The sequence below is a fragment of the Podarcis melisellensis genome, assembly GCF_964234715.1.
Source record: "Podarcis melisellensis genome assembly, chromosome: 1".
Lineage (NCBI taxonomy): Eukaryota > Metazoa > Chordata > Lepidosauria > Squamata > Lacertidae > Podarcis > Podarcis melisellensis.
In genome coordinates, this window is record NC_138528.1 from 51,235,209 (window position 1) to 51,258,426 (window position 23,218).

The window sequence follows — 23,218 nt, forward strand, 5'->3', positions numbered from 1 at the left end:
GTAGCGCCACCGGCTATCTCAGCCATGTGGCAGTGTCCTTTGGGGGGGGGTCAGGCAGGCACGGGGGCTTTAAAGTCCTCCCCCCTTCTACCTACCGCCGTTCCACCCCTGTGCAGTCCTTAGGCTCCTTCCCGAAATGCCTTAGATACTCCCGGTCTTACTTGTTGATTTCTTAAAGTCAAACACTATGGGCCCTGCGTTCAGCCAATATAACATAAACAGCCCTCAAGGACGGACTGTAAAACTCACCAGGGGCCAGATAGTCCTTAAAATCCAGTTCTGTCCGATTTTATTTAAAATGTTCTTACTCAGGCAGACTCTCCGTAGTCCCCTTATATCATCGAGTTTCCGGCTGTGCCATTTTATCTCCGCCACTGAGCGAACTCCCAAACGCAGTTCAATATCCTCCAGGCGCCACCCAGCTTCACTATTGGCTTTGCCTTACACCACTGCGTTTTGTATATAAAAAACAAAACACCTAAACAAAAAACGCTGGGGGTCCCGTTCTTCTCTTAAGGCGGCCCGTCGCAACTACCGGCTGAAGCTTGAGGCGTCGCCCTGCAGAGTCGGCAATCCCCCGATTCGCGCTCGCGGTCCCTCGTTCTCCTCCCGTACGGCTCGGGGGGATAATGCGACCGCCCCACGCTGCTGGGGTACCTTTCCTCTAAGGGTTCCCCCCTTAGGGTTTGGGGTGCGCTGCGCCCTAGCGTCTCCCCAAGCCTCCACAGGACCCAGAAAACCAGGAGCTGGTCTCCCGCGCTTCAACACCGGCCGCGACCGGAACCGGAAGCTCCGACAGCCTCACACTTTCAAGGCCGGGGGCAGGGAGACAATGCATTGACGGAATAAAGGGTCGTGATAGGAAGAGAGCTAGTAAATGAGGTTTCATTGTGTTCCATCTCCAGGAGGATCCAGTCAAGAGGGTAAAGGCTATTATGAGAAAACAAGCCCCCTAGTGGTGAGAAGCTGCTGAGGCAAGGGATTGTGGGAGTTGTAGTACAGCAACGTCTGGAGGGCACCATGAGGTGTACTCCTGCCCCTTTCTAAATGGTTGACTGCTGGTTTAAAACTCCCACTGTGACAAAAAAGCATTTGCTACTAAGAGACAGATGCACACATAGGTGTGTGCTTCCTGTCTACAACTACATTCACCAATCCAAAACTGAAAAAAAAATATTTATTGCATTTAAAGCCCACCCCCACCCTCCAGGCTATCCTGCCCTGAGAACGTTTCCTCAAGACACCCCCTGAATGGCTCCGTTTTGCTGGAATGTGTCCTTGATGCTGGGTGCTTCCTTGCTTGCCTGAATGGAGGAAGTGTGTGTGTGTGTCCGTCCAGAAACTAGCCTATGGCAAAAACCACATTTCTGGTCATGTTCACTTTGGTCTTTAACTTCACCCACCAGTGGCATGTGGTCCTCCAAGCGTTGCCCAGAAACGCAGCCCTTGGGGGTGAAAAATGCTCCCCACCTTTGCCACAATTTATAGCTCCCCCCAAAGCCTCTACATGGGGAAGATGGGTAGTCTGTGTCACTGCACTGACAGCCACTTGAAGAGCAGTAGTTGCAGGTACATACAAGACAACAGTGCAAGTCTATCACTGTAAACAGGACATTGTTTCCAGCTTTCTAGCAATGACATATGATATGGGTTTTGTCCACATGTCTTTCACAAGCTTCCAGGAGATCCTGTGCTACTAGAATTGGGCCCAGAGGAATAAACTCATGTCGCTCACCAAATGGGCTTGGTATCTCCAGCAGGGCATGTTAACACCTGCTTGACCAAGAGCTTAGCCATCTCCAGAATCTGCTTGCTGTACACCTGAGCACATCGTGTTGGGGTAGTTGATATCAGAAGGTGCTTAAGCCTTTGATGCTGTTGTAGTTTGGGGAGCTTTAGAAAAGATTTCAGGGGGTGAACCATACACCCCTTAATTGGACAGGCTCTGCTGAAAGTGTCCCTGGAGCCACTTGTGGCACTGAGGGGATATCTTTGGAGGTGAATTTTAGAGAGCCCATCTCTATAGATCTGGAACAAGGAGTCACTGCAGCTGGAAGCCAGCCTACATGACAACATCCATCAGCAGAGAGACTAAAAAAATATCCACCGTAAGAACATAGGAAGGTGCTTTCAATATTCTGTTGGGAGCCACCCAGAGTGGCTGGGGAAACCCAGCCAGGTGGGCGGAGAATAAATAATAAATTATTACAATTACTATTATTATTCATTGGTCCATCAGCCTGATGTTGTCATTGCCTGACAGCACCTCTCCAAAATTTCAGGCAGAAGTCTTTGCTCTGCCCGTACCTGGAGAGGCCAGGGACTGAACGTGCATGCAAAGCCTGTGCTCTACAACTGAGCCACAGTCCTAACTACTAAGCAGGGTGAGAAGAAGCAATTCCTGGTGGGCACTGCTGCAGACCGGTCTGTTGAATGGTCTCTTTAAATCTGAAGGTTCATTATTGTTCCACAAGATGTGTATCTCTTTAAGGTCCAGAGCAAATAACGTGACTTAGTTTTACAGCTGTGAAGCAGTATAGCAGGTGCTGTTAAGTTATGTTAATTAAGCTGTTGGGTATAGTATATAAAGAGCAGCACCTAGCTCTCTCAGTACCCTGGTGGGTGGGTCATACTTATTGATATACTGTAAAAGGAGTTTTTGTTTTTGTTATTAAAACCTAGCAAAAGTTATTTTTGCGTTCCTTGTAATGTGTGGTCACCCCAGCACGCCTTCTGCAGCACAACTAATCTGCAAATAGCCAACACGGTCAAGGTAGCAAAGAGGTCTTTATATGTCAGCATTATTTAGTTACTTTTATCATTTCAACTTCTTACTGCCATTCAGTCTTTTTTTTTTTAAAGCTTAGAACAAATTCACATCCACAATAATAGAGCAGGTTCTAAAATAGATATATCTCAAGGGTCAAAAGCCAGGGGGAAGAGGTGTTCACTCACAGTACCCTGAACAGAGGTTCAGGGGGAAATGCCTGTTTTGAGGGCCAAATGAACTATGCTCAACACATTGTGTACAGCTCAAGTTTTCCTTTAGCATGGAGCTTTATGATCGTTATCAGAATCACAGCATGTAAGGAAGGTTTATTCCCCCGCCCCAAAATATATCTTCTCTCTCCTTTGATAACCACAGGGATTTTTTTACTAAGTCTCGCAGCTGTATGCATGATGGGGGAGATTTTCCTCTTGATTGTGGCTAGGGAGCGAAGGGATAAACCTCTATTTTCCCTCCAGCACACCTGCAATTATAGAAAAACTGGAAATGTAGCTGTAGGTCACACATTAAGCCTGGCACACAGTTTGGCCCTTAGTGGCGCTAGCAACCAGAACACATGGAGGATCAGGGACAGGACTTTGAAGAGCATCCACCCTGTTATGTAGGACTGCATGGGAGGGGGCCATGAACAAAGTGTGCCAAACTACTCTTGAGGGCAATTTTTTATTTTTATTTTGGCATTCTGAACTTTATTGGAAAATGACACGGTGTTTAAAAACAGGGTCTTTGCTTCATAAATAGTCCATTCATAAATGGGAATGTTGTGCCAGAGGTGGAGGGGCAGCCCCCACCATAAAAGGGGTCTCCTTTCCCTTGGACAAGGCGGATGGAGGGTGCCGCGTTGGACAGCCTTGTGCCCCCATCCTGCCCTCCCTGTGGAATCTGACCCCTCAGACCTCCTTGTTTCCTGCTTGGCAGGGGGTTGGACTCGATGGCCCTTGTGGTCTCTTCCAACTCTATGATTCTATGGATGGCTGGATTCTCCCCCTTCCTCCCCCCTTTGGCTCTGGGGGGCTTGGACCCCTGGTCAACCTTGGCTTTCTCTCCCTTTGCCTCTTTGGTTTTCTTGGCCGCTGCAGGCGCCTTGGCCTCTGCCTGGGGGGCCCTTGAGGGCAAATTATGAATGATCTTCCCATAAGTGACTTGGTTACAGTTGCCTGCAAAGTCTTTCTTCTTCTTCTTCTGCAGGCTCAGTTGTTTTCATTCGAGTCATTAATAAAGACACGCACCACCCACCTTGATAAACTGAAGTGTTTCTTTTTTTATTAATAATCATCTTACATTACAAGTATAATGTATGACAAAAAGAAAGTTCTCGTGTACATACTAGGGATATATCAACATAGCTCTATTCGTATCCAGTGTCCTAGCCTCTTTCACACAGGTACTATAAAGCACAGTCCGCAAAGTAATAACTTTTTTTTTCTTTTCTTTAAAACATTGTCAGAAAAAGTGTGATATTAACATTTTAATACATATGTAATAATAAGATTTCTAGATTGTTTCTCCCCCTCCCCTCAATTACACGTGTGCATGGTTCAAGCTAACAGTTGGGGACTGGGGTTGTGAAGGGAAAGGGGGGAAAGGCAAAATGCGAGGAGGTTATCTTCACACACCTCCTCGATTCTTCGTAAAGTGAGTTTGTGGGGACGCCTGAAAAGGAGAAGTCCGACAGCCCTCCTGTTGCATTTCTAAAATTACAGTTTGAGTGATGTGTCTCCCCAGCAGTGGCTGGGAAGGTTTTTTCTATACATGAGGTGAAGTGCCTGACAGATTTTATAAAAAAAATTATTTTACAGAGCGAGGGTGCCTTGCTGGCAGCTTGCAGGCTGGTAAAGAGTCCAGTAGCCATGAGAAGGTAACTTATCCATGAGGTTCAGTCCTGAGGATCACGTTTTCTAGGTAGCTGTTATTCTATGGGATTACACTCTACAGTCCTGAAGCTTGATTGGGGGGCAGGGGGCAGAGGTTCAGGTAGGCCAGGTTTGTAACTGAGGTGGGTTTCCAGAGTTGTGTGGTGGCGACAAAGGCCTGACGCACATTGCCTGCATCATCACCATAAGAGTGTGTGTGTGTGTGTGTGGCACAAGCTCTCTAAATGTGTAGCTGCGCAACACCAGTCAGTGCAAGTAGTCGGTTGAGGAAAAACTGTTCCCACATTCACCCCCCACCCCGAGCCCCCAATAGCAGTAATATTTGTCTTTCTCAAAAAACTTGCGCAAGTCGTTACATAGTGTCTGTATGGAAGGAAGTCCAAAACCATTTTATCCTCCCGCCTCTTCCTGGTATGAAGTAGTTGTGCTAACTTCATCCTAATGGCTTTGACCAGAGCAGAGCAAGAGGCCGTCCAGCTGGAAGACCTCTCGACACATATTTCACAAAGGACGGTCGCCAGAAACGGTGGCTTGGATCTGCCATTCATATTAAAAAGGATATCATCACATTAACATTGTTTTGCTGGAGTGGTCTAGTCATAATGCCTCATTGCCAACACCAATAAAATAAAAATAAAAATGAGCATTCAGGCTGCAGTATTCTCTAATGACACAACTCCACTGCCCACCCTAAAAGCTATCTGATTTGCTCATTTAACAATGAAAAAAGCAGCAGCTCTTTGAAAAGCAGCCAGACAAGATGGTAGTAGCCGAGGAGCAACAATGCAGCTGCACCGACTCCCCAGCTAAATCAATTTACCTATTTTAATCACTGCACTCAAAGCTTTTCTTCATGTGCTAAACCTCTTCGCCATGTACCGAGGCTGGAGAATCTGTGGCTCTCCACCTACTGCAGGACCACAGCTCTCATGATCACTGATGACCATGGGAGATGGAGTCCAACAGCCGCTGGGATGCCACCCATCTCTCCTCTTCTTCGACTGCACTCTGTTCCTTGTTCAAATGAACGCTGCATCCCTACCCTAAACAGAGCATCAAGTACCGCTCATTGACGGCAATGGGACTCGGCCTTCCGCCTCCAGGGACTCCACTCCAAATTCATTGGACCGTTCTGCTTTGCTGGCCATTGAACAATACATACTGGAATGGTGGGCGAGAGCACAAGCTACATTTCAGCCTGCACTCAGAAAGTCAAAACAAGCAGAGGGGGAAAGTGAGCAACTGGGTCAGATACGTCTTAGCTAAAGGCATTTACTGTCCGTGTCAACACACAACACAGATGAAATGTTCACCCGCATCCATTGCAAGATGGTCCCACTATTGCTATCATAGGCTTCATTTGGCATGCTGCCATGCTTACCAGCAAAATTTTAGCCTTAAGTACTTTATGCCTCTCCCCAAAATGCAGGGCCTTCATTTGCAACAGGACAACATATTTTCTCTCTAATTTTCATATTTATATCTATTGAAAACAGATACATATCTAAATATACAGTCTTATATAGTGATATATAGGCATGTGGATTCATTTCTTACATCGTATGTTGTACATGGGTTGCTATATAGGGACGTGCTGTATATAGATTATGTCTAGCCAAAGTCCTTTGCCCCACTGGGTTTAATGGGAATTTCCCCTTGAAAATCAGTGAAATGTTAAAAGTGCTTGAATTTAACTGGGTCAATGCCAAATGAAGGCAATCCAGAGGAAGTCAGGTGCGATGAAATCCCAATAGAAGCAACAGGACTTTCAAGGCTCACATCTGCCCCTTAGGCCGCCCCTTTCAAGAGGATGCATTGCAGACTTAAATCAGGTTTCATGCATACATATTTCACTTGCCTCCAGACGGACACAGGAATTGCATAGTACCGGTATTCTACTGTTTCTGAGATAGACTTTTGCCATCAAGGGGTGCTACTAACCCAGTGCGTGTCTTAGCTATACAAATGACAGGCCCATCTTATGAGCTGAAACATAGCATTAGCTGAAACATAACCTGAAAGACCTCTCTCTGCAGAGGTAGCTAGCTTGTGGCCCTGCAGACATTGTTTAAACTCTCCCATAGCCCCAGCCCAAATAGGCAATGATCAGGCACCCAAAGGAGTTGTAGACTGTTGAGATCTGGAGGGTCACGGGCTCTGCAAGCTCTGTCTTAGTGGCTGTGTTTATGCTGTGGGATCAGTATCTCTGAATGGCCACTGAGAGTCCAGACCAGCAGAACTGCAGACAACTGGCTAACAGAAAGATCAACTGATAGCCCCAAAGTGTGCCAGAACCATATGTCTGCACTGTTTGTGTATTGCAGCGGGGTTGGACTAGAGGACCCTCGGGGTCCCTACAGCTCTGTGATTCTATGCTTGTGTCCTCACTGTGCTTTGCTAATGTAGGAAGCTTTGGCTTTCTGTTTCCTTACAATCCCTGTCGCATTTGGCTTGATGGCCATGGCAATTTGACTTTTGTGCACCCCTGGCAGTCTGCATGCAAGGTAGCATCAGTGTGGGCTTAGTGTGTTTCTGACAAACAGACACATACATCTGTAGAAGAGCCTGAGTTATAAAAGATAGCTGGGAGATCTGCAATGAGACCCCCTTAAGAGTTAGAACTCCACAAGTTAAGGTACAGATGCAGATATGAACAGATGAATCAATCAGGTGCTCAACAAGAAGGAAGCATTTCATTACAAGCTGTATCTTTTTCTCATTTAGAGCAGTGCTTCCCATAGTTGGGTTTCCAGTGACTTTTGGACTACAACTCCCATCATCCCTAGCTAGCAAGACTAGTGGTCAGGAGTGATGGGAAATGTAGTCCAAAAACAGCTGGAGACCAAAGTTTGAGAAACACTGGTTTAGAGATTTAAGAGATCACACATCCATCATCATCATCATCCATCGCCTGAATGTTACAGGATTCCCGATCCCAGTTGGATCTCCTAGAATTGGATACTCTTGAGCCGGGCTCCTTTTTATCTCCTCCTCACTGCAGGAGAAACCTATACAAGGCATTTTGAAGTACCATCAAACACAGGCAATAGTTTCCTTCTCTTGTGCTATTTGGCTGTGCTACACATCCACAAACGTCTTAACACCAGGCGCCCTCTAGTGTCCTTTTCCCCCAGCCTCTATTTAGTTTGACTATGACCAAACAGCTAAATCATAGCAACTGAGCATAGACAAATATTCTGTTCAACACAACTGCTGGAAGCAGCCCCCCTCCTCGCAAAAGTGATACACAACAGCAATACAACATTGTTTTACCTGGCAGTACAACATTCACAATGCAATCTTCAGCCAGCATTCTTATTTACCTGGCTGCTGATATGCATACCCTAAGACACACTCATCAAGTCCTTTTGTTATCCCTGTACTTTAGAATATTTACCAATTTTTTCTTCATAACAGGATACCAACAAATACTATTTTGCATAGCATTAACAGGTTGGATTCTTGACTACTGGTAAAATTACTAAGTGTGCAACCAAATCTTAGATAAGAAAATTATGTCTTCACTGAAGTGGACGTGATTTCGACAGAGCTAGGGTTTTATTTTAGTAATACTTTTCACCTTTTGATTTAACTAAACAGTCCATTACAAGGTGTAACATGCTTTCAGGGGCTTAAAGATGCAGGCATGTTTACAGTGGTACCTCGGGTGACAGATGCTTCAGGTTACAACCCGGTAGTACCTCGGGTTAAGAACTTTGATTCAGGATGAGAACAGAAATTGCGTGGTGGCAGCGGGAGCCCCATTAGCTAAAGTGGTACCTCAGGTTAAGAACAGTTTCAGGTTAAGAACAAACCTCCGGAACGAATTTAGTTCTTAACCCAAGTTACCACTGTAATTGATGTATTTTGGTAGTAAAAAAATTTCAGATAGAGAACATTTTCATACATTTTCATTGAATAGAGAGAACCTGGACTCTGAATGGGAGATTGTACATGAAATTAAAAAGCAATAAGCAGTTTTGTAATTTTGGGGCTCAGATGTGGAAACCTATCACATGTATAACATCACCGGTAAGACTGTGAATGTAAAGCAAGCCATGGACGATTTCAGTCTCATTTTAACCAACCTGGATTATCTATTTATAGTTAAACTACTAACGCTATGGGGGGGAATAGTGGCAGATGATGTAAAATATGGCCCAGCCACAGTTAAGCACCACTGATTTTAATGTGAGTGAATTAAGCGCCTGATTGCCTCTTTCACTGAAACAAAGATTTAAAATTGCTTAATTTAAACTGGATTGTGTTCTGCATGTATTACAGTATGGCCAAATGTTTACACAAACACACACAAAACCCCAAAATGGGAGAGAAGAGGAAGCTTTCACAGAAGCATGTGCCATATTCTGTTCTCTGCATGCTGGTCATTGTAAATATTTCATTTTCTTGCCCATTTACACAACATTCTAGACATACCCTACAGGTGATTTAATATTACGCCTCCTGCAACCCGTTGATGCTTGAGCATCAGAGCACAAGAACACATCTCCTGAATATAAGCAACTACAGAAGAGGAATTATGCAGGTGAGCTCATGAACATTTAATGAGTAGCATCTTACTCTCTCCCCCAAAAGGCTAAAAACAACCCGTGTCCTAGCAAAGTATTTCTTCTTCAGACCAATAATGAAGAGAGGGATCACAGGCAAAGCAAAATGCAGATTACCTAGGCCAATTGTTCCTACTTTAAGAATCACAGAATCATAGCGTTGGAAGGAACCATGAAGGTCACCTGGCCCAACCCTCTGCATTGCAGGAATCTTTTGCCCAACGTGGAGCTCAAACCCACGTCCCTGAGAGTCTCATGCTCTACTGACTGAGCTATCAGTCTGAGGAACAATGTTTCAGAAACCATATACAGATGGTTCCTTAATGTAAATTGTGGTTGGGTTCACCTTAGGCACGGTCTAGTGTACACACTCTAACATTAGCACATATTGGGAGTGCTTCAAATAACAAACCGTCTTCTAAATTCCAAAATTGTCTTTATCTAGCCTTATCATCATTTCCACCAGAGCCTATGTTATTTATCTGAAATGAACCAATTAAAGCAACCAGATTATGAGTATTGGGACAGCTGGGTCATAATTTACAGGGCCTATAAAATGGCCAAAAACCACTGACAGTAAGAATATAGTAGCAAAGCATTTATACTCCCCACCCCCCACTCTCTTGGAGTTAATATCACCAGTAAACCAACACAAGGGTGAATGGAAGCCTTAGTTGTGCAAACTAATGCTGACAATGCTAATCTCTCATCACCCATGGTATGTAGATGGCCTTGGGTCACACCAAGGCTCTTCAAATCCCAGCAGTTGTTTCTATGCTTAGAATAGCATTATGTAAAAACATTCTATATTAAGTTACCATTGTAGCGTTAATACCAACGATGCCTTAACCGCTGTCAAAAATGATCAAAACTACGCAACTCTTTTAACATTTTCTAACAAATCTTCCTTCTGTGCTCATCAGTCTCACTCCCTACCATCAGCCCAAAGCAGGTAATATTGCAGACAATGAATTTCTAAAGCCCAACATAAAATGCTACTTATCAAGTGTGTGTGTGTGTGTGTGTATCTGTGTGCGGAGTGAGAAGGCAGTGCATGAACCCTGGCAGTGGAAGTGACTAAAGCAGCCTTTGCCAACCTCGTGCTCTCCACTTTCGGCCAGGGCTGATACAAGTTGTGGTCCAAAGCTGGAGGAGGGCACTGAGTCGGTGAGGGCTGGACCAAAGGTATATCTGCACCAGTTATTGTTTTTCTGAACAAAGAGTTGCTGCAATCTGTACCTGATTTTGTTTGCTGTCCCTGATTGCCTAAGATAGTTTCTCAATTCCTGCTTCCCACCCAATGCTTTCATATGGAAGTCAGTGCCACATTTTTTTAAAAAGCACTAACTCCCATACAATTACAACTGTCCTACCCCAGAGCTTCTCCCTCTGGCTCATTCTTCAACCCAGAGGTTTTCAACCTGTTTGGGTTCACAGCTCCCTTGACCAACTGCTTTCTTTTAGCGGCACCCCTGTGTGGCTCAGGAGCCCAGTTGTGTCACCCCTTGCCTGCAGAGCCAGAAGCCCCTCAGCGCTTTTTAAACACCGTCCCTTGTGCAGTGTTCCTCAGCCTCCTCACCACTTCCCTCTCCTTGGGAGTCCGCCAGGCAGTCTCTGAACTGCCCCCCCCTGCCCCAAAGAGAGGTGCCTCCTCACACTGTCGCACAGCGGCCTGGGAAGCACACCTTGGTCAGCCAGGGCTGCTGCAACAAACAATTGTGCAAGCCTTTGGGAGGCAGAGACGTGATAGGGCATCAAAGGAGGGAGGGAAGGAAAGAGGGACAGAGGCCAGTATTGCCCGTGGCACCCCGGCCATCATTCAAGACACCCCAGGGTGCCATGGCACACTAGTTGAAAACCACTGCTTCAACCCATCATCTTTCTATTTTTGCCTATGTGCCGCTTCTTATGCTACTGTTGTGCATTTGTCATAAGACGACTCACTAAATCCTTCAGCTATCTACCCTCCCACCTCTCATTCCTTTTGTCTGCCGGGCTGAGTTCTCTTAACAGCTCCAACTGCTTTACAATCCCATGGAGATGCCACAAAGCATGGAGCCTCTATCCCTAGTTCTTTTGTATGACAACACATCAAGGTATCTGGAGTTTTCTTTGTTTTTCATTGAGCAGTTGCAGGGTGAAGAAAATGAGCTTTGAGTCCTGGATATAAGAATTGTGCATGAATGGGAACAATGCTAAAAGATGATTCCCGGGACATTTCCACCGAGCGAAAAGAGGGAGGAGGAAAAGACACAGTGAAGGAAGCTGGTGCAGATATACCCTAAGAGAGACTGCTTCAACAACATGCTACATTACCATTGAAAACATACGGTTTAAAAAATAAAGTCATATATTTATATAAATGAAAAGCTAGCAGCTAGCAGCATCAGTTCCAGAGATACTTTAGCACCAAGACCAATAGGAAGGGTCAGGAGGAAAATGGCAGGGTGTGTGTGGAGAGAGGGGATATGGAAAAGTTCAGTGTAACTGACGTCCTTGCTGTATTTCCAAAACAATGCCGACTGGCATAAGGTTAGTCCCTCTGGAAACATGCCATCCTAGTAGTTCCAGGCAAAAAATCATTTTATTCCTGTGATTGTCCATTATTGTTGTGGTGCTGCCCTCTGCAATATTAGCAGGGCAAGGCACAGTCAGCAGTGGAGGTTTTGTGCTCATTTTGGCTTATTTAACCTGAAGCGTTGGGGTAGTAAAAAAAAAAAAAAAATCTCCACAGATGTGTTTATTTGAGCTGCAAATATGTTGCCATACCATGCACCCCTTTGAAAGAAGCATTTCACAGGAATAAACACAGCATTCCGTTTTTTTCTTTTGCCAGATGACTGAACTTCAAACCTTACTCAACGGAGGATATGTGAACCCCTAAGAGGACCTTGTCATGTGACGACAATCAACGACGGATCTTGCATTGATATCCCCTGCCACAGAAACGTGGCAGGCATTTCTTTCACTTGTTATAAAAACCCAAACAAAGACACAACCCATTTATGATGATAAAGACCGAGTATAAATAACATAAAATTAGCATACATATTTTAAGCCCTGGAGTCTCTGCCCTGTTACGGGGCTTTGACTCGTTGGCTCTCTAGCTTCCACAGCAGCCCGGGTTTTCAGTAAAGAGTTTTATTTAATTTTTCTCATTGTCTACTATATAAAAATATAAATGCAAAAACACCCCACCCCACCCCAATAGTTCCCCATCTTCTGCATTATGCTATTTTCATCTGAACATGCTATCAATATTGTAAGATACATGAATCGTTAGTAGAATTTTCACAGGAGTAGCAGAAAAAAGGTTTTGCCTTACACTGAAAATGCCCAAGGAAGGGGCATCATGGGCCAATTGACAGAAACAACAGAAAATGAACCAGATCATCAGAAGAAGCTGCAAGAATCCACTCCAGCCTACGTGAAAATTGGGAAGCTGGAAAAGAAATACCAAAATGTAGGCACTGGGCTCAAAAATCCCAAGCATCATTAGTAGAGGGCTGAAATGGCTCAATTGCTAACTAACAAAGAAATAGAGAGAGAAGGAGAGACAGAAAGAGAGAAGACATACACACAGAAGCATAATGAGAAGTAGGATGACATTGGCCTGCCACGTCTAGCTTATAACATCAGTTTGAAAATATAGACTATGGCCCCAGCACATGATTCTGAAGAATGAAATGTTGCCACCTACATTGCAGCTGCCACGGTTGAAGATGTCAGTAAATGTTAAGTCTTGTCTCATTCATAAAAATTCCTCTTAGCTTCCATCAGATAAGTTTTAAATTTTCAGTGTTGGGCTTTACATACATACATATATAATATATATATATATTTCATATACTATATCAAAGCTTAGAGTATTGATTTTTTTTCTTTAAAAAAGGGATTCAACAGCTTTCTAAACGAGAGGCATTCCTTGCTAAATATCAGGGTAAAACTCTGACCCGTGGTCCATGCTCTGCAGCACTGGCTTCTGATCCAGGGAGGACATCCTGCTCAGCATTTCTGCAGACAGTGCGTAACTATTGCTAGATTTCTCCTCAAACCAACTATCTAGTGCCCTCTTGGCTTCGAAGTTGGCAATAGGTGGTCCATTAACAGCAATTGTCAAAAGGTCACTGAGCTGCTCCAGGGTGAGCCGAGAGCGATTGTTCTTGCGCACTCTCTGCAGGGCATTGCGCCCCTTTTCGCAGCAGGCTGTGGAGGTGGGAAGAACTTTGAGGATCTGGATGATTTTGTTTAAAAGAGGAAACCTCTGCCTGTATTTACAAATGTGGCCGGTTAAATCTTTGAAACCATTTTTGGTATAATAATCCACCTTGAGTTCCCGCCATTCCATGAGCAAGCTCCCCCTGGGGTCCATGCCTTCTCTGCTCACTTCTGTGGAAAAGGTTGGCACGGCTTCCAGGTGCTCAAAAATCTGCACCATGTCTTCCCTGCCATAGCTCATAAGCTCCTCTGCGCTCCTCGGCCAAGCTGCGAGGTCAAACACTTGGCAGGCTTTCACAAATGCCCGGCTGCGAGGTTCAAACCTTTGAGCTAGAATCACCTGGGTCTTCTGGCATATCTTTTCTCGAATGGACTGGAATTTGGCTTCCGCCACCCGTAGGTTTTTCACAGCCACGCCATTGAAGCTTTCTCGAAAGCTCTCCTCAAACTCCTGGAGATACTCGCCGGGAGAATCGGAGAGCCTGCTGATCTCTTGGATGGCTTCCTCGATTTTGTCATCCACCTGCGACACAAGGAGGTATTCGCCTTGGAAGACAAAGGCAAGGCGCGAAAGCACGGCAATGACGTCCAGCAGGAAGTAGATCAGCTTAATTGACTGGTAGTCCATGAGGAACTGCAGGAGAGCCAAGGCAATGGCAGACGCATCTGCTCTTTGTGTTTGGCCGCTGACATCTTTGAGATGGGCCACCACTTCCAAGTAATCCTTGATCAGAGCGTTGAGGACATTCTGCTCCCCGATGATCCACTTCACTGCTCTGATGTCTCCCAAAAACTCGGTTTCTTCACAGAGAGTAGCAGCAGTGACCCTCAGCTCACACATCAGCCTGGGAGAGTAACGGTAAAAGCTGAGTAACTGCTTCAGATTGTTCTCTAGCTCCTCCAGGCAAGGAAGCTCTTTCCCACTAATCGCATCCAATATCTCCAAGTGCGGCTTGTGTACCATAAGGGGCAGACAGAGCAGCCAAGGCAGAGTCTTTCTGATTGTCATGTACATGTTAGCTCTAAGGCTGGCAGTGATGTTAGCACCATCGACTCCCAAACCAACACTCGGCTTTTCATCCTGCAGCCGGATTCCCAGGGCGGAGAAAGCCCTATCTAACGCTTGGATGTAACTATCGGTTGCAGAAAAGCCCAGCTCCTGGAGAGAGAGGAATTCAGTGGCCGGAGGCCCATCGCTGCTGATATACTGCACGTAAACCGCAACTGTGTCGGCAAGCAAATCGTCGCTCTGCCCGTCCAAAATGATGCTGAGGAAGGGAGATTGCCTGACCCGTTCGACGAGATCTTCTCTAAGAGCTCGCGCAATGTGATGGATCAAGATTTGACAGTCTCCCTCGTTCATATACTGATCCACCACTTTGAGCTCACACTTTCTCAGTAGTTCCGCAAGAGGCCTGAAGTCACAATAGGGCCGGCCTTCCATCGCTAAATGGTAGGCTGTGTTGAAGAGCAGAGTCATATTTCGGCACATCTCTTCCGTCTTCTCCGGGTGCATCCTGAGCCTGTAAAGTTGCAGGCACTTCTTGTGGAGGTTGCTCTGGCTGTGAAGTTTGATTGTGTGTATCTTGAACTGCTTGGAGCCGATGATGAAAGCCGAAGTCCGAGAGGATTGCACTGTATACTGGCGGCAGACGTGGCACCACATTTCATTGAGCGTCGGGGAGTACCTCAGAAACCAAAACTTCTTGAGCCACTCTTGCTTGAAGCGCCGAATCCTCCTGGTGACGGCGGACAATTTAGAAGGCTCGTCTGTGGCTGTTATCATGTCATTGGAGACAGATTCGTCTGCTGAATCCACCTCTTGGTCGTCGTCCTCCATGATGGTGGGAACAGACATGATGCTTTCTGAAGCTGCAAAAGAAAAGAAATGAGGGGGAAATGGAGAAGGTTTAAGGTAGGGTTGTAAGAAACAACACAAAACTGTTAGACAACTATCCCACATGCCCCCCTTGGCTACTCATGCCATTTGCAGCAAAAAATGAACATGTTACTAGAGTAAATTTTGGTTTATAAACATTCCGAGACCCCCTCATTATCTAAAATCATAATTTCCAAGAGTCCATGCAAGCCTGGGTAGCAAACGCCACTCTGATATTCTGACTACTTTTATATTCACAAAAGGGCATCAATGACAGAGCATGTCCCGAAATGAAATCAAAAGAGCTTCATAAAGAAATGCACACTTGCATTCAAGCAACAAAATCCTTTAGATAAGAGAAAAATGGAAAATATTAATGTCATACTTCACACACATGCCACAAGCCAGTATATTTCATATTCAACATAAGAGAGTCAATTGCAATTTCTAGGTAAGATTCAAAAATAACAATATGCTGTTCTTTCTCCTGCAAGGGAATGCATCAAGAATACAGCAAACAAATTCGCTGCAATGGAATTTTTTTATTGAAGGTGCCTGATTACAGTGAAAAGAAACATCATGTTTCATCATTACAGTCACAATCCCAAGACCACTTGCTCAGAGGACTACGTTCCTGCTTCATGAAACACACCAACAAGACCTCAGGTGCTTCTGAGAACACTCAATGCTGGAACATATTTAGTCACGAATGTCAAACAAAATGGCACTCCTTACACAGTGTTTGAGGAACACTTTTCTTGTGTGCAACTTACCTGAGGGGTATGAAAATGCTTGGTACTCAGGTACCTGAGGAGGTAGTAGAGGTGCCTCGGCTAACTTGCCAGATCTTAGAATGTTTAGTTCAGCCTGCAACTCGCGAATCTTCTTCTTCAACCGTACACAGTTGGGACACAATGAAGTTGTCGGGATCTCAAGGGCATCATCCTGAGTCGATGCCAGAGACAGATCGGTGGGGCTGTTCACTTTAAATGACAAGGCCTCTTCCCCTTCATCTTCCAGCAGGCCAATGTCTTTAGAGCTGCGGGGGACTTTCCACTCACCCTCATTCCTGCCTCTACTGTGATTTGGAGAGCTGTGATGAATACCAGGCCCACAACCTTCCGAGGCGTCTCGCGCTTGAAATCTGGAGGACTTTCGAGTGGAAGGAGCAGAATTCTTTATCACCTTGTGCTCTTCCATCTTTGTTGGCTCTAGGGAAGCCTCTAGAACATCTTTGAAGATGAGGTCTATTTTCTTCTTCTTCGTTTGGGGTTGAGACACACCTTCTTCAAAGCTGCGCTTGTAGGAACTCTTCCCTTGCTTTGACGTGGTGAGCTCGAGGGGGTAGCTCATATCATCTTGGTTTTCTAGATTTCTTTCTGACCTTTCCCTTAGTAATTTTTTATCTCCTAGAAAGAAAAAATCAGGAGTTGGAATTATCAGTGGGAATTCCGCAACATTCCTCACCCCAAAGCCAAAGCAAACTGGGAACACACAAATCTTCATTTTTCACATGTTTGCATTACCAATAAGGAAACTTATTGGAATGAGGGTCTCAGGAAACCTAAGACTGGAGATTTGTTTAAAAGGGAAAACAGTCTCTAGGAGGCAGCCATACAGAAGTAGGCCTCAGATGGTTTTAAGAGAAGACAAACTATAGGAAGGTGGTCTAAAATAACAGGCAGCCAACCTGTGCTGGAATGAGACAATAATGTTCAATGTGTTGGTTTGTTGAAAAGATAACTTTTACTTGGTAAAACGTATCCGGCAAATAATACATGAAGGGTGTGATGCAGAAATTTCCATGTGAAACCTGTAGGCTTGAAGGACCATTTTTCTATTCCAGAGTGACAGGAAGCGTGAGAACACAAGGAAATCACTCTCTCATTTCCCATATCACTTACTATCAAAATGAGGTAGGACTTTTTGAGTGACTTCCAAGGTTGGGGCCTATAGCTGGTCCCAACAAGATTGCTAAATGTATGGCCCCTAGCCAAAGTTCACCAAAATAAAGTGGAGAGATTGTGCATATTAGCAGTTACTTAAAACAAAGGGAGTAGCCATATATCCTTACCTGGAAATTCAGAAGATGATGGGTTTGGTTCAATTTCCATCTTTCTTCTTATCTTGCAAATAACTCCAAGCATCAAGACACATGGTTGCTTCCCAAACAAGGTGCTGTTTTATGCTGCTATGTGTATATATTTCATTTTGAAACACATGTGTGCTTTTGTAAGAGCTATATAGGAATTTCAAACGCTGGCAACAAAGTCCTGAACAACTGCAAGTCTAAAGCTGCTATGAAGGCGAGTACAATTCCAGATAGTGTGATGGTGCACGGGCACCTCATTATCAGCATTTATCTGTTGACGCCGCAAGTCTTAGAGTCTGGCTATAGAGATGTTGAAGCCAGGCAAGAGTGAGCCCATGCCACAGCCTAATTAGTTTTTAAGGGTATGACAACTGGCTGGAGGTCCAGACTAGACATGGCAGATTTTTTTCCCTTCCAAATTACACTGTATTCTTGGACAAGAGTAGATCACAACTGGGCTTCTATTTCCATTCTAAATATGGACAGCAGTGCATGTAATCTGATGATAGTATGTAATTTGGTATTAAGTACAGAATCAATCAACCTGGGGGGCCCATCTTCACTGTAAACACAAAACACATTACTAACACTCATGGGAGGAAAAATTAAATTAAAAATGTGTTTGGGCACTACTTGATGGAATCTCAGAAGGTGGGCCAAGGGTGGGTGGGTGCTGGCAGGCAAAGCTTTGGTGCCAGGCTTAGGGAGGTACTAGGGGTTATGGTTTGGATCCAGACCTGCTATTCTGTGAATGGAAGAGCTCCTTTTTGTTTACAAAAGTAAGTTGGATCCAGTGCATGCTGCAGCTGTGTGCAATGGACCGGAGTGGGTGGGTGGGCAGAGAGAGGTAATTTTCACTTGTTTCCTCTTCTCCTGCATCCCCCTCCTATGATGTTTTGGAGGGTGTCCCAACTGTCCAGAGCAGATGGGGGTGGGTGGGTAAGGCACGCAACACTACAAGGGGAAGAGAGAATCAGCAACATTCACATCCCTCCTCTTCTGCCTAGAGGGGCATCCAGTTTGTGGAATTTTGCTCTGCACAACTCTGGATTCCAACCCCATGACTAACTACACAAGACAAACAAATTAAAGGAAATGACTAAATATGTGCAAATGCGCTTAATTTGCAAGCCTTATAGAAAGCTTGCTATTTTAGTCATTTGGTGGTTTTAGTCAATTAAGTAATTGACTCTGTATACATTTGCATATGAATAAAGCAGTGCTTCTGAAGAAATGTATCCCCTCTCTGTTTTTAGATTAGGCAAACACCTTCTGCAGCAACCATCATCATGGTCATTTGCAATAGAGAAGAGGGAATGCCTTATATACAGCAATGTCTGCACCCATAGATTATTTAAAGTTCTTGAATCAAAATTACTTAACTTTTTTTTTAAAGTGCTGCCCAATTAATCAGGGACAGCTTTTTAACCAATGAAGAGTATGTACAAGATAAAAGGCAACCAATAAAATATACCACAGCTGCAAGAACTTTTCCATGGTGAAGAATTGCCAACTATCCCAATATGTGCATTGTATCAATACAAGGAATTAAACCCCATATTGGGATTAATCTCCAGTCAGGGGAAGATTTTAGTCACAAGTTGCCTATTTTTGTCAGGAAGGCAGCAAGTTCAGATCTAAATTTAAGAACTCTTGGGTATCCACCAGTTGGACCTTATCAAAATTTGAAGCCACTTTCTTAAATCAAAATGCCTAGGAACTTTTAATAAAAATGCTCATTAGACGGAGATGCATGAATTCTGCACGTTGTTCTACTGTTGAATTTTTTAAAAGCCAAATGCTGAATTTGGCTTCCAGCTACTCTTTCTATGTGTAGAATTACATAATATATTGCGCTGTCATTAACCAAATGAATGTCAACCGTTTCCGGAACACGGGTGTTTGAATGAAAGAATACTCAAGAGGTGACTGCATAGGATTTCCTGTTGCGGTTTGTGGTGATGAAACGGACACTGACAAGGTATTTCTGTACTTTTTTGAAAACACACACACACAAAATATTTCTAGCTTGTCTTTGCACATAAAGCCCAACCCAAGTTGTAGACAGAGCTCTGTGCAACAGACACCCTTGTGCCAGACTGTACCTTTTCATCCAGCATCTGCACCCTTCACTTGTGATTTAGCAGCAGAGTACGTTCTCATGCAGACATGGCCCATAGGATATACAGAGCTGCCTGATTCTGAGAAATACCATTGGCCTGCCTAGTTCAGTAATGACTTGCTCTCTGAGATTTCAGGCAATTCCCCACCACCACACACACCTGAGATCCTTTTATTGGAATGGTCAGAAAGGACTTTCCTTTACCTTTGCTGTGTTTACTTCTACCCCCCAGAACTGGGCATGGCTAATAACTTGGGAAAGTTCTTTTAGTGAAACCAAAGAAGACAGGACGGGAGCTGCGCAAGACCAGGGTGGAAGTGTGTAGGCCCTTCTACTCTGCGGAGTCCCGTTCAAGAGACTTCCAACTGAATGATGCCCTCACACATGCTTTCAAACGTCGTCTCATACTGCGGGGCCATGACACCTGTTACATTTTGCACCGATGAACGCAATATATTTTACACCCCACGAAGCGTTGCGGAGGCAGCAGGAGGAAAAAGCGACCACCACAACTTAACTTTGTCCCTCCTCCCCATTCTTCTCTCCCAACCGCTTTCATCAGTGCTGGAGACTGTTGAGAAGCACCTTCAAGTTGACTCATGGAAGCTGGCTCTCACTCTACGAAGGAACCCACAGTTCCCATACAGCAAATACCTGTCAGTCTTAGACTGATGGCCTATGAACAGAACGCATGTAAGAAAAGGGGGAGATTCCTCTACTATTGACAGAAATTCCCACTGCAAAGATCCTGTCCTCAAATCACCTTAACAGCTAATGGGCACTGCCACCAATCTATCTCTACACCTGGGGCTGTGTCTCACTTCACTTGCCAACCCCCTGCTGCCATTGCTGTCTCTCCATCCCCGATTTACTCAAACTTCTGCCATTGTTTTAAATCACCACTCTTCCCCTCTCAGTGTCTCTCTCTTCTCACTCCCAATCCATGGCCATTGCTGTTGTGCAACCTGCCTTGACTTTTGCTCCCCCACCCCACCCAGACTTCGAGGATTGTGATGTGGCTCAACAAATCCTCCAACGAGGGCTCCCATGATGACATCCTTACATTTTTATTATATAAAAAGATATATCTCTGATGTGTATAAATGCCTGCTGCTCTTTGTCACCAGTGTAATATTGTGAAGTCCCTCTAGGTATTTATTTTGCAACGGGAAGAGGACCCTACAAAATGAACCACAAGCCAGAAAATCCAGTCCAGCAAAGGGCATTTATTTCGACCTAATGCTTCTGACTCCCAGGCAGGCATAAAATCAGCTGGCACACACACACACACACACACACACACACACAAACACACACACACAGCCCCAACAGTGCTATTCGATGGATTTCATTTCAACCAGGCATTCTGCTCATTTCAGTCATTTTGTGATATGGAATGTTTTGTTTGCTGGTTTTAACCCCCCTGTCACCCAAAAAGAGATGTTTGTAGCTGCTTCAGAAGCCATCTTTATCAGAGAAGAATGCTAGAACAAACTCAGAGACAGAAAAGGGAAGGGAAAGGCACCCACCTCTTGTGAGGTTTCTGTTGATGGTCTCCTGAGACATGCTGTGCAATCGCTTCATATAATCCTCGCTGTACCAGACCCTTAGCCTCTCCCCTGGCCGGATGTCTCGACAGGTCCGGAAGTAAATCCTCTCGCTGTGCTGGAACGCCATGAGGTTCTGTTCTCTCTCCTCCCGGGATATGGCCACATACCTGAGAACAAGGACAGTTTTTGACTTACAAGGAGGCTTAGACAGAAAGGAAACATACAGAAGCCACAGTGCAGCATGAGTGACCTTCAAAAGGGAGACACAGGCAGAGGAGTATTGGATGGCATGAATAATGATATGCAACAAGCTCCAAGGAAATAACATGCACACCGAAGGAATATCAAACAGCTTCTTGAATCTGGTATATAGCTGTTGCCTCTGTCTAGTAACACCAATGTTGTCAGCACATTTAAAACAGGGACGAGGAACCTGAAGCCCACCTGACGTGGCTGCACTGCAACTCCCTGCAGCCTTGGCCAACATGGTCAATGGTCAGGGATAATGGGAGTTGAATTCCAACACCTGGGGAGCCACAGGTTCCTCTTCAATATCCGAAAAGCACATGCCTGCTTGTAAAGTGTTTACAATGGCCTTAGATGCTGGGTCCTTGGACCTCACTGCTTCTCTTTGTTCCTCAAGCTTCACTCCCACTCTGGTAGCCAGCAGCCAATTCTTGTAAAGGGCCTATACAGAACAAGCTGCTGCAAAGAAGCCATTTTGAGCACCCTCCACATAGCAGCTGCTCAGCGAGAAGCATTTCAGCATCTGAAAACTTTGCACCAGCATCACCTCCCCCTGTCAATTTTTCTCTGTGATTGATTGATATCATTGACAAATCGCTTCCCACAAATCATTCCAAAGCACTACAACAATAAGAAACAGCAACAGTAAAAAAGATAGAAAAACAATGTCAGATCTAATTTCATATCTCTTTCTGTTTGGAAACGAAGGAAAGGGACAAAGGTGGTAGTCGGATTTCTTGCTGTCAAGACTTATAAGGCTGCTGTCAGGCAACCACACAATCACCACTGCCATGAGCGCAAAAAAATTGGCAAACACCAAAAACTGGCTCTCACAAAGTTGGGTGCCATTCTGGCAACCTCACGAGAAAACCATTTGTCTACTATCACCAAGCCACTAAGTTACAGCTCAAGGGTAACACCAAAATCCACGTCAGGGATTTTATTTGTCAGTGAAAATATTACAAAACAGCACACAGGCAGTACTGTTTATCTGGCAAACGCAGATAGTTCAAAGCAGTGCCAAGGAGATCATGCCATCAGTACAAGCATCTCTGCTTAGCCTGATGGAACAATTTATCCTCTCCCTGCATGATGTTCCGGGATTTCTCCAGACCCCCCAAAAGTCAATTTCTTCTGGAGGCAGGCAAAGAGGTAGTTCTTATTAACCCTGTAAAGTTTATCAGTCTTGCTTTCCCTTGTTTTAATGAATTTATTGCTTGTCTATTCTACAAGGAGCTCAAGAAGGCATACACAGTTCCTTCCTATTTATGCTCACAACTACACTGAGGTTCTTTAGATTGAAAGATAGTGACGGGCCCAGTTTCACTCAGTGAGCTACATGGGAGAGTAGGGATTTTAACTCAAGTGTCCTCCATCCAAGTCCACCACTTTAGCCACTGGCTGCCATGTTACAGATGAAGCAGCTGAGAGACAGTGGCTTGCCTAAAGAAACCTTAAGAGTCCATGGGGGAGAGGATCTGAATCAAGAACGAACTTGCTTGCATCTCTTAGCCATCTTGACACATTAGCTTTACCTAGTTAGTCACACTAATCCTTGGTGTGCACATTTCGATAATCTGCATGCATAAAAGTAAGCAAGTTATCAGGTGAGGGGCAGAGACAATATGAAAAACTTACGTTACTAAAACCTAGGCTTGGTACTGAGTGAGAGAGAGAGGTTGCTGGAGCAAGAGTATTTTTCCAGTAATTGTATGGGAGCCATGTTTCAAATTTAATTGAGAGTTACTGATGATTGTGCACAAACTGTGCTTAGTGGATTGCATCTATATTGCGGAGCTGGCAATGTTTGAATAAGAGAGAGGGCAGAGGTCATGCCGCATTACTTCTGCTAGCATAAGAGCTACTCCTGGGAATACTCCC

At 44.7% G+C, this 23,218-nt stretch overlaps 1 protein-coding gene and 1 long non-coding RNA gene across 3 annotated transcripts in view; one reads left to right on the forward strand and one right to left on the reverse strand.

Moving 5' to 3' along the window:
- LOC309359057 overlaps positions 1-8,791 on the forward strand; it is a 51,304-nt gene extending 42,513 nt beyond the window's left edge. Inside the window, exon 2 of the long non-coding RNA XR_014163710.1 lies at positions 8,416-8,791. This is a non-coding gene — a long non-coding RNA (uncharacterized lncRNA). The remainder of the gene's footprint in view (positions 1-8,415) is intronic.
- PRDM11 (PR/SET domain 11) overlaps positions 4,030-23,218 on the reverse strand; it is a 51,415-nt gene continuing 32,226 nt past the window's right edge. Inside the window, exons 6-8 of one of the 2 annotated variants that reach the window (XM_081891378.1) lie at positions 21,071-21,258; positions 16,101-16,736; positions 4,030-15,320 (exon numbers count right to left, since the gene is read on the reverse strand). In XM_081891378.1, coding sequence (XP_081747504.1) covers positions 13,159-15,320; positions 16,101-16,736; positions 21,071-21,258 — 2,986 coding nt within the window. In that variant the 3' untranslated portion in view covers positions 4,030-13,158. The remainder of the gene's footprint in view (positions 15,321-16,100; positions 16,737-21,070; positions 21,259-23,218) is intronic. The other variant, XM_081891379.1, reaches the window with a different exon arrangement.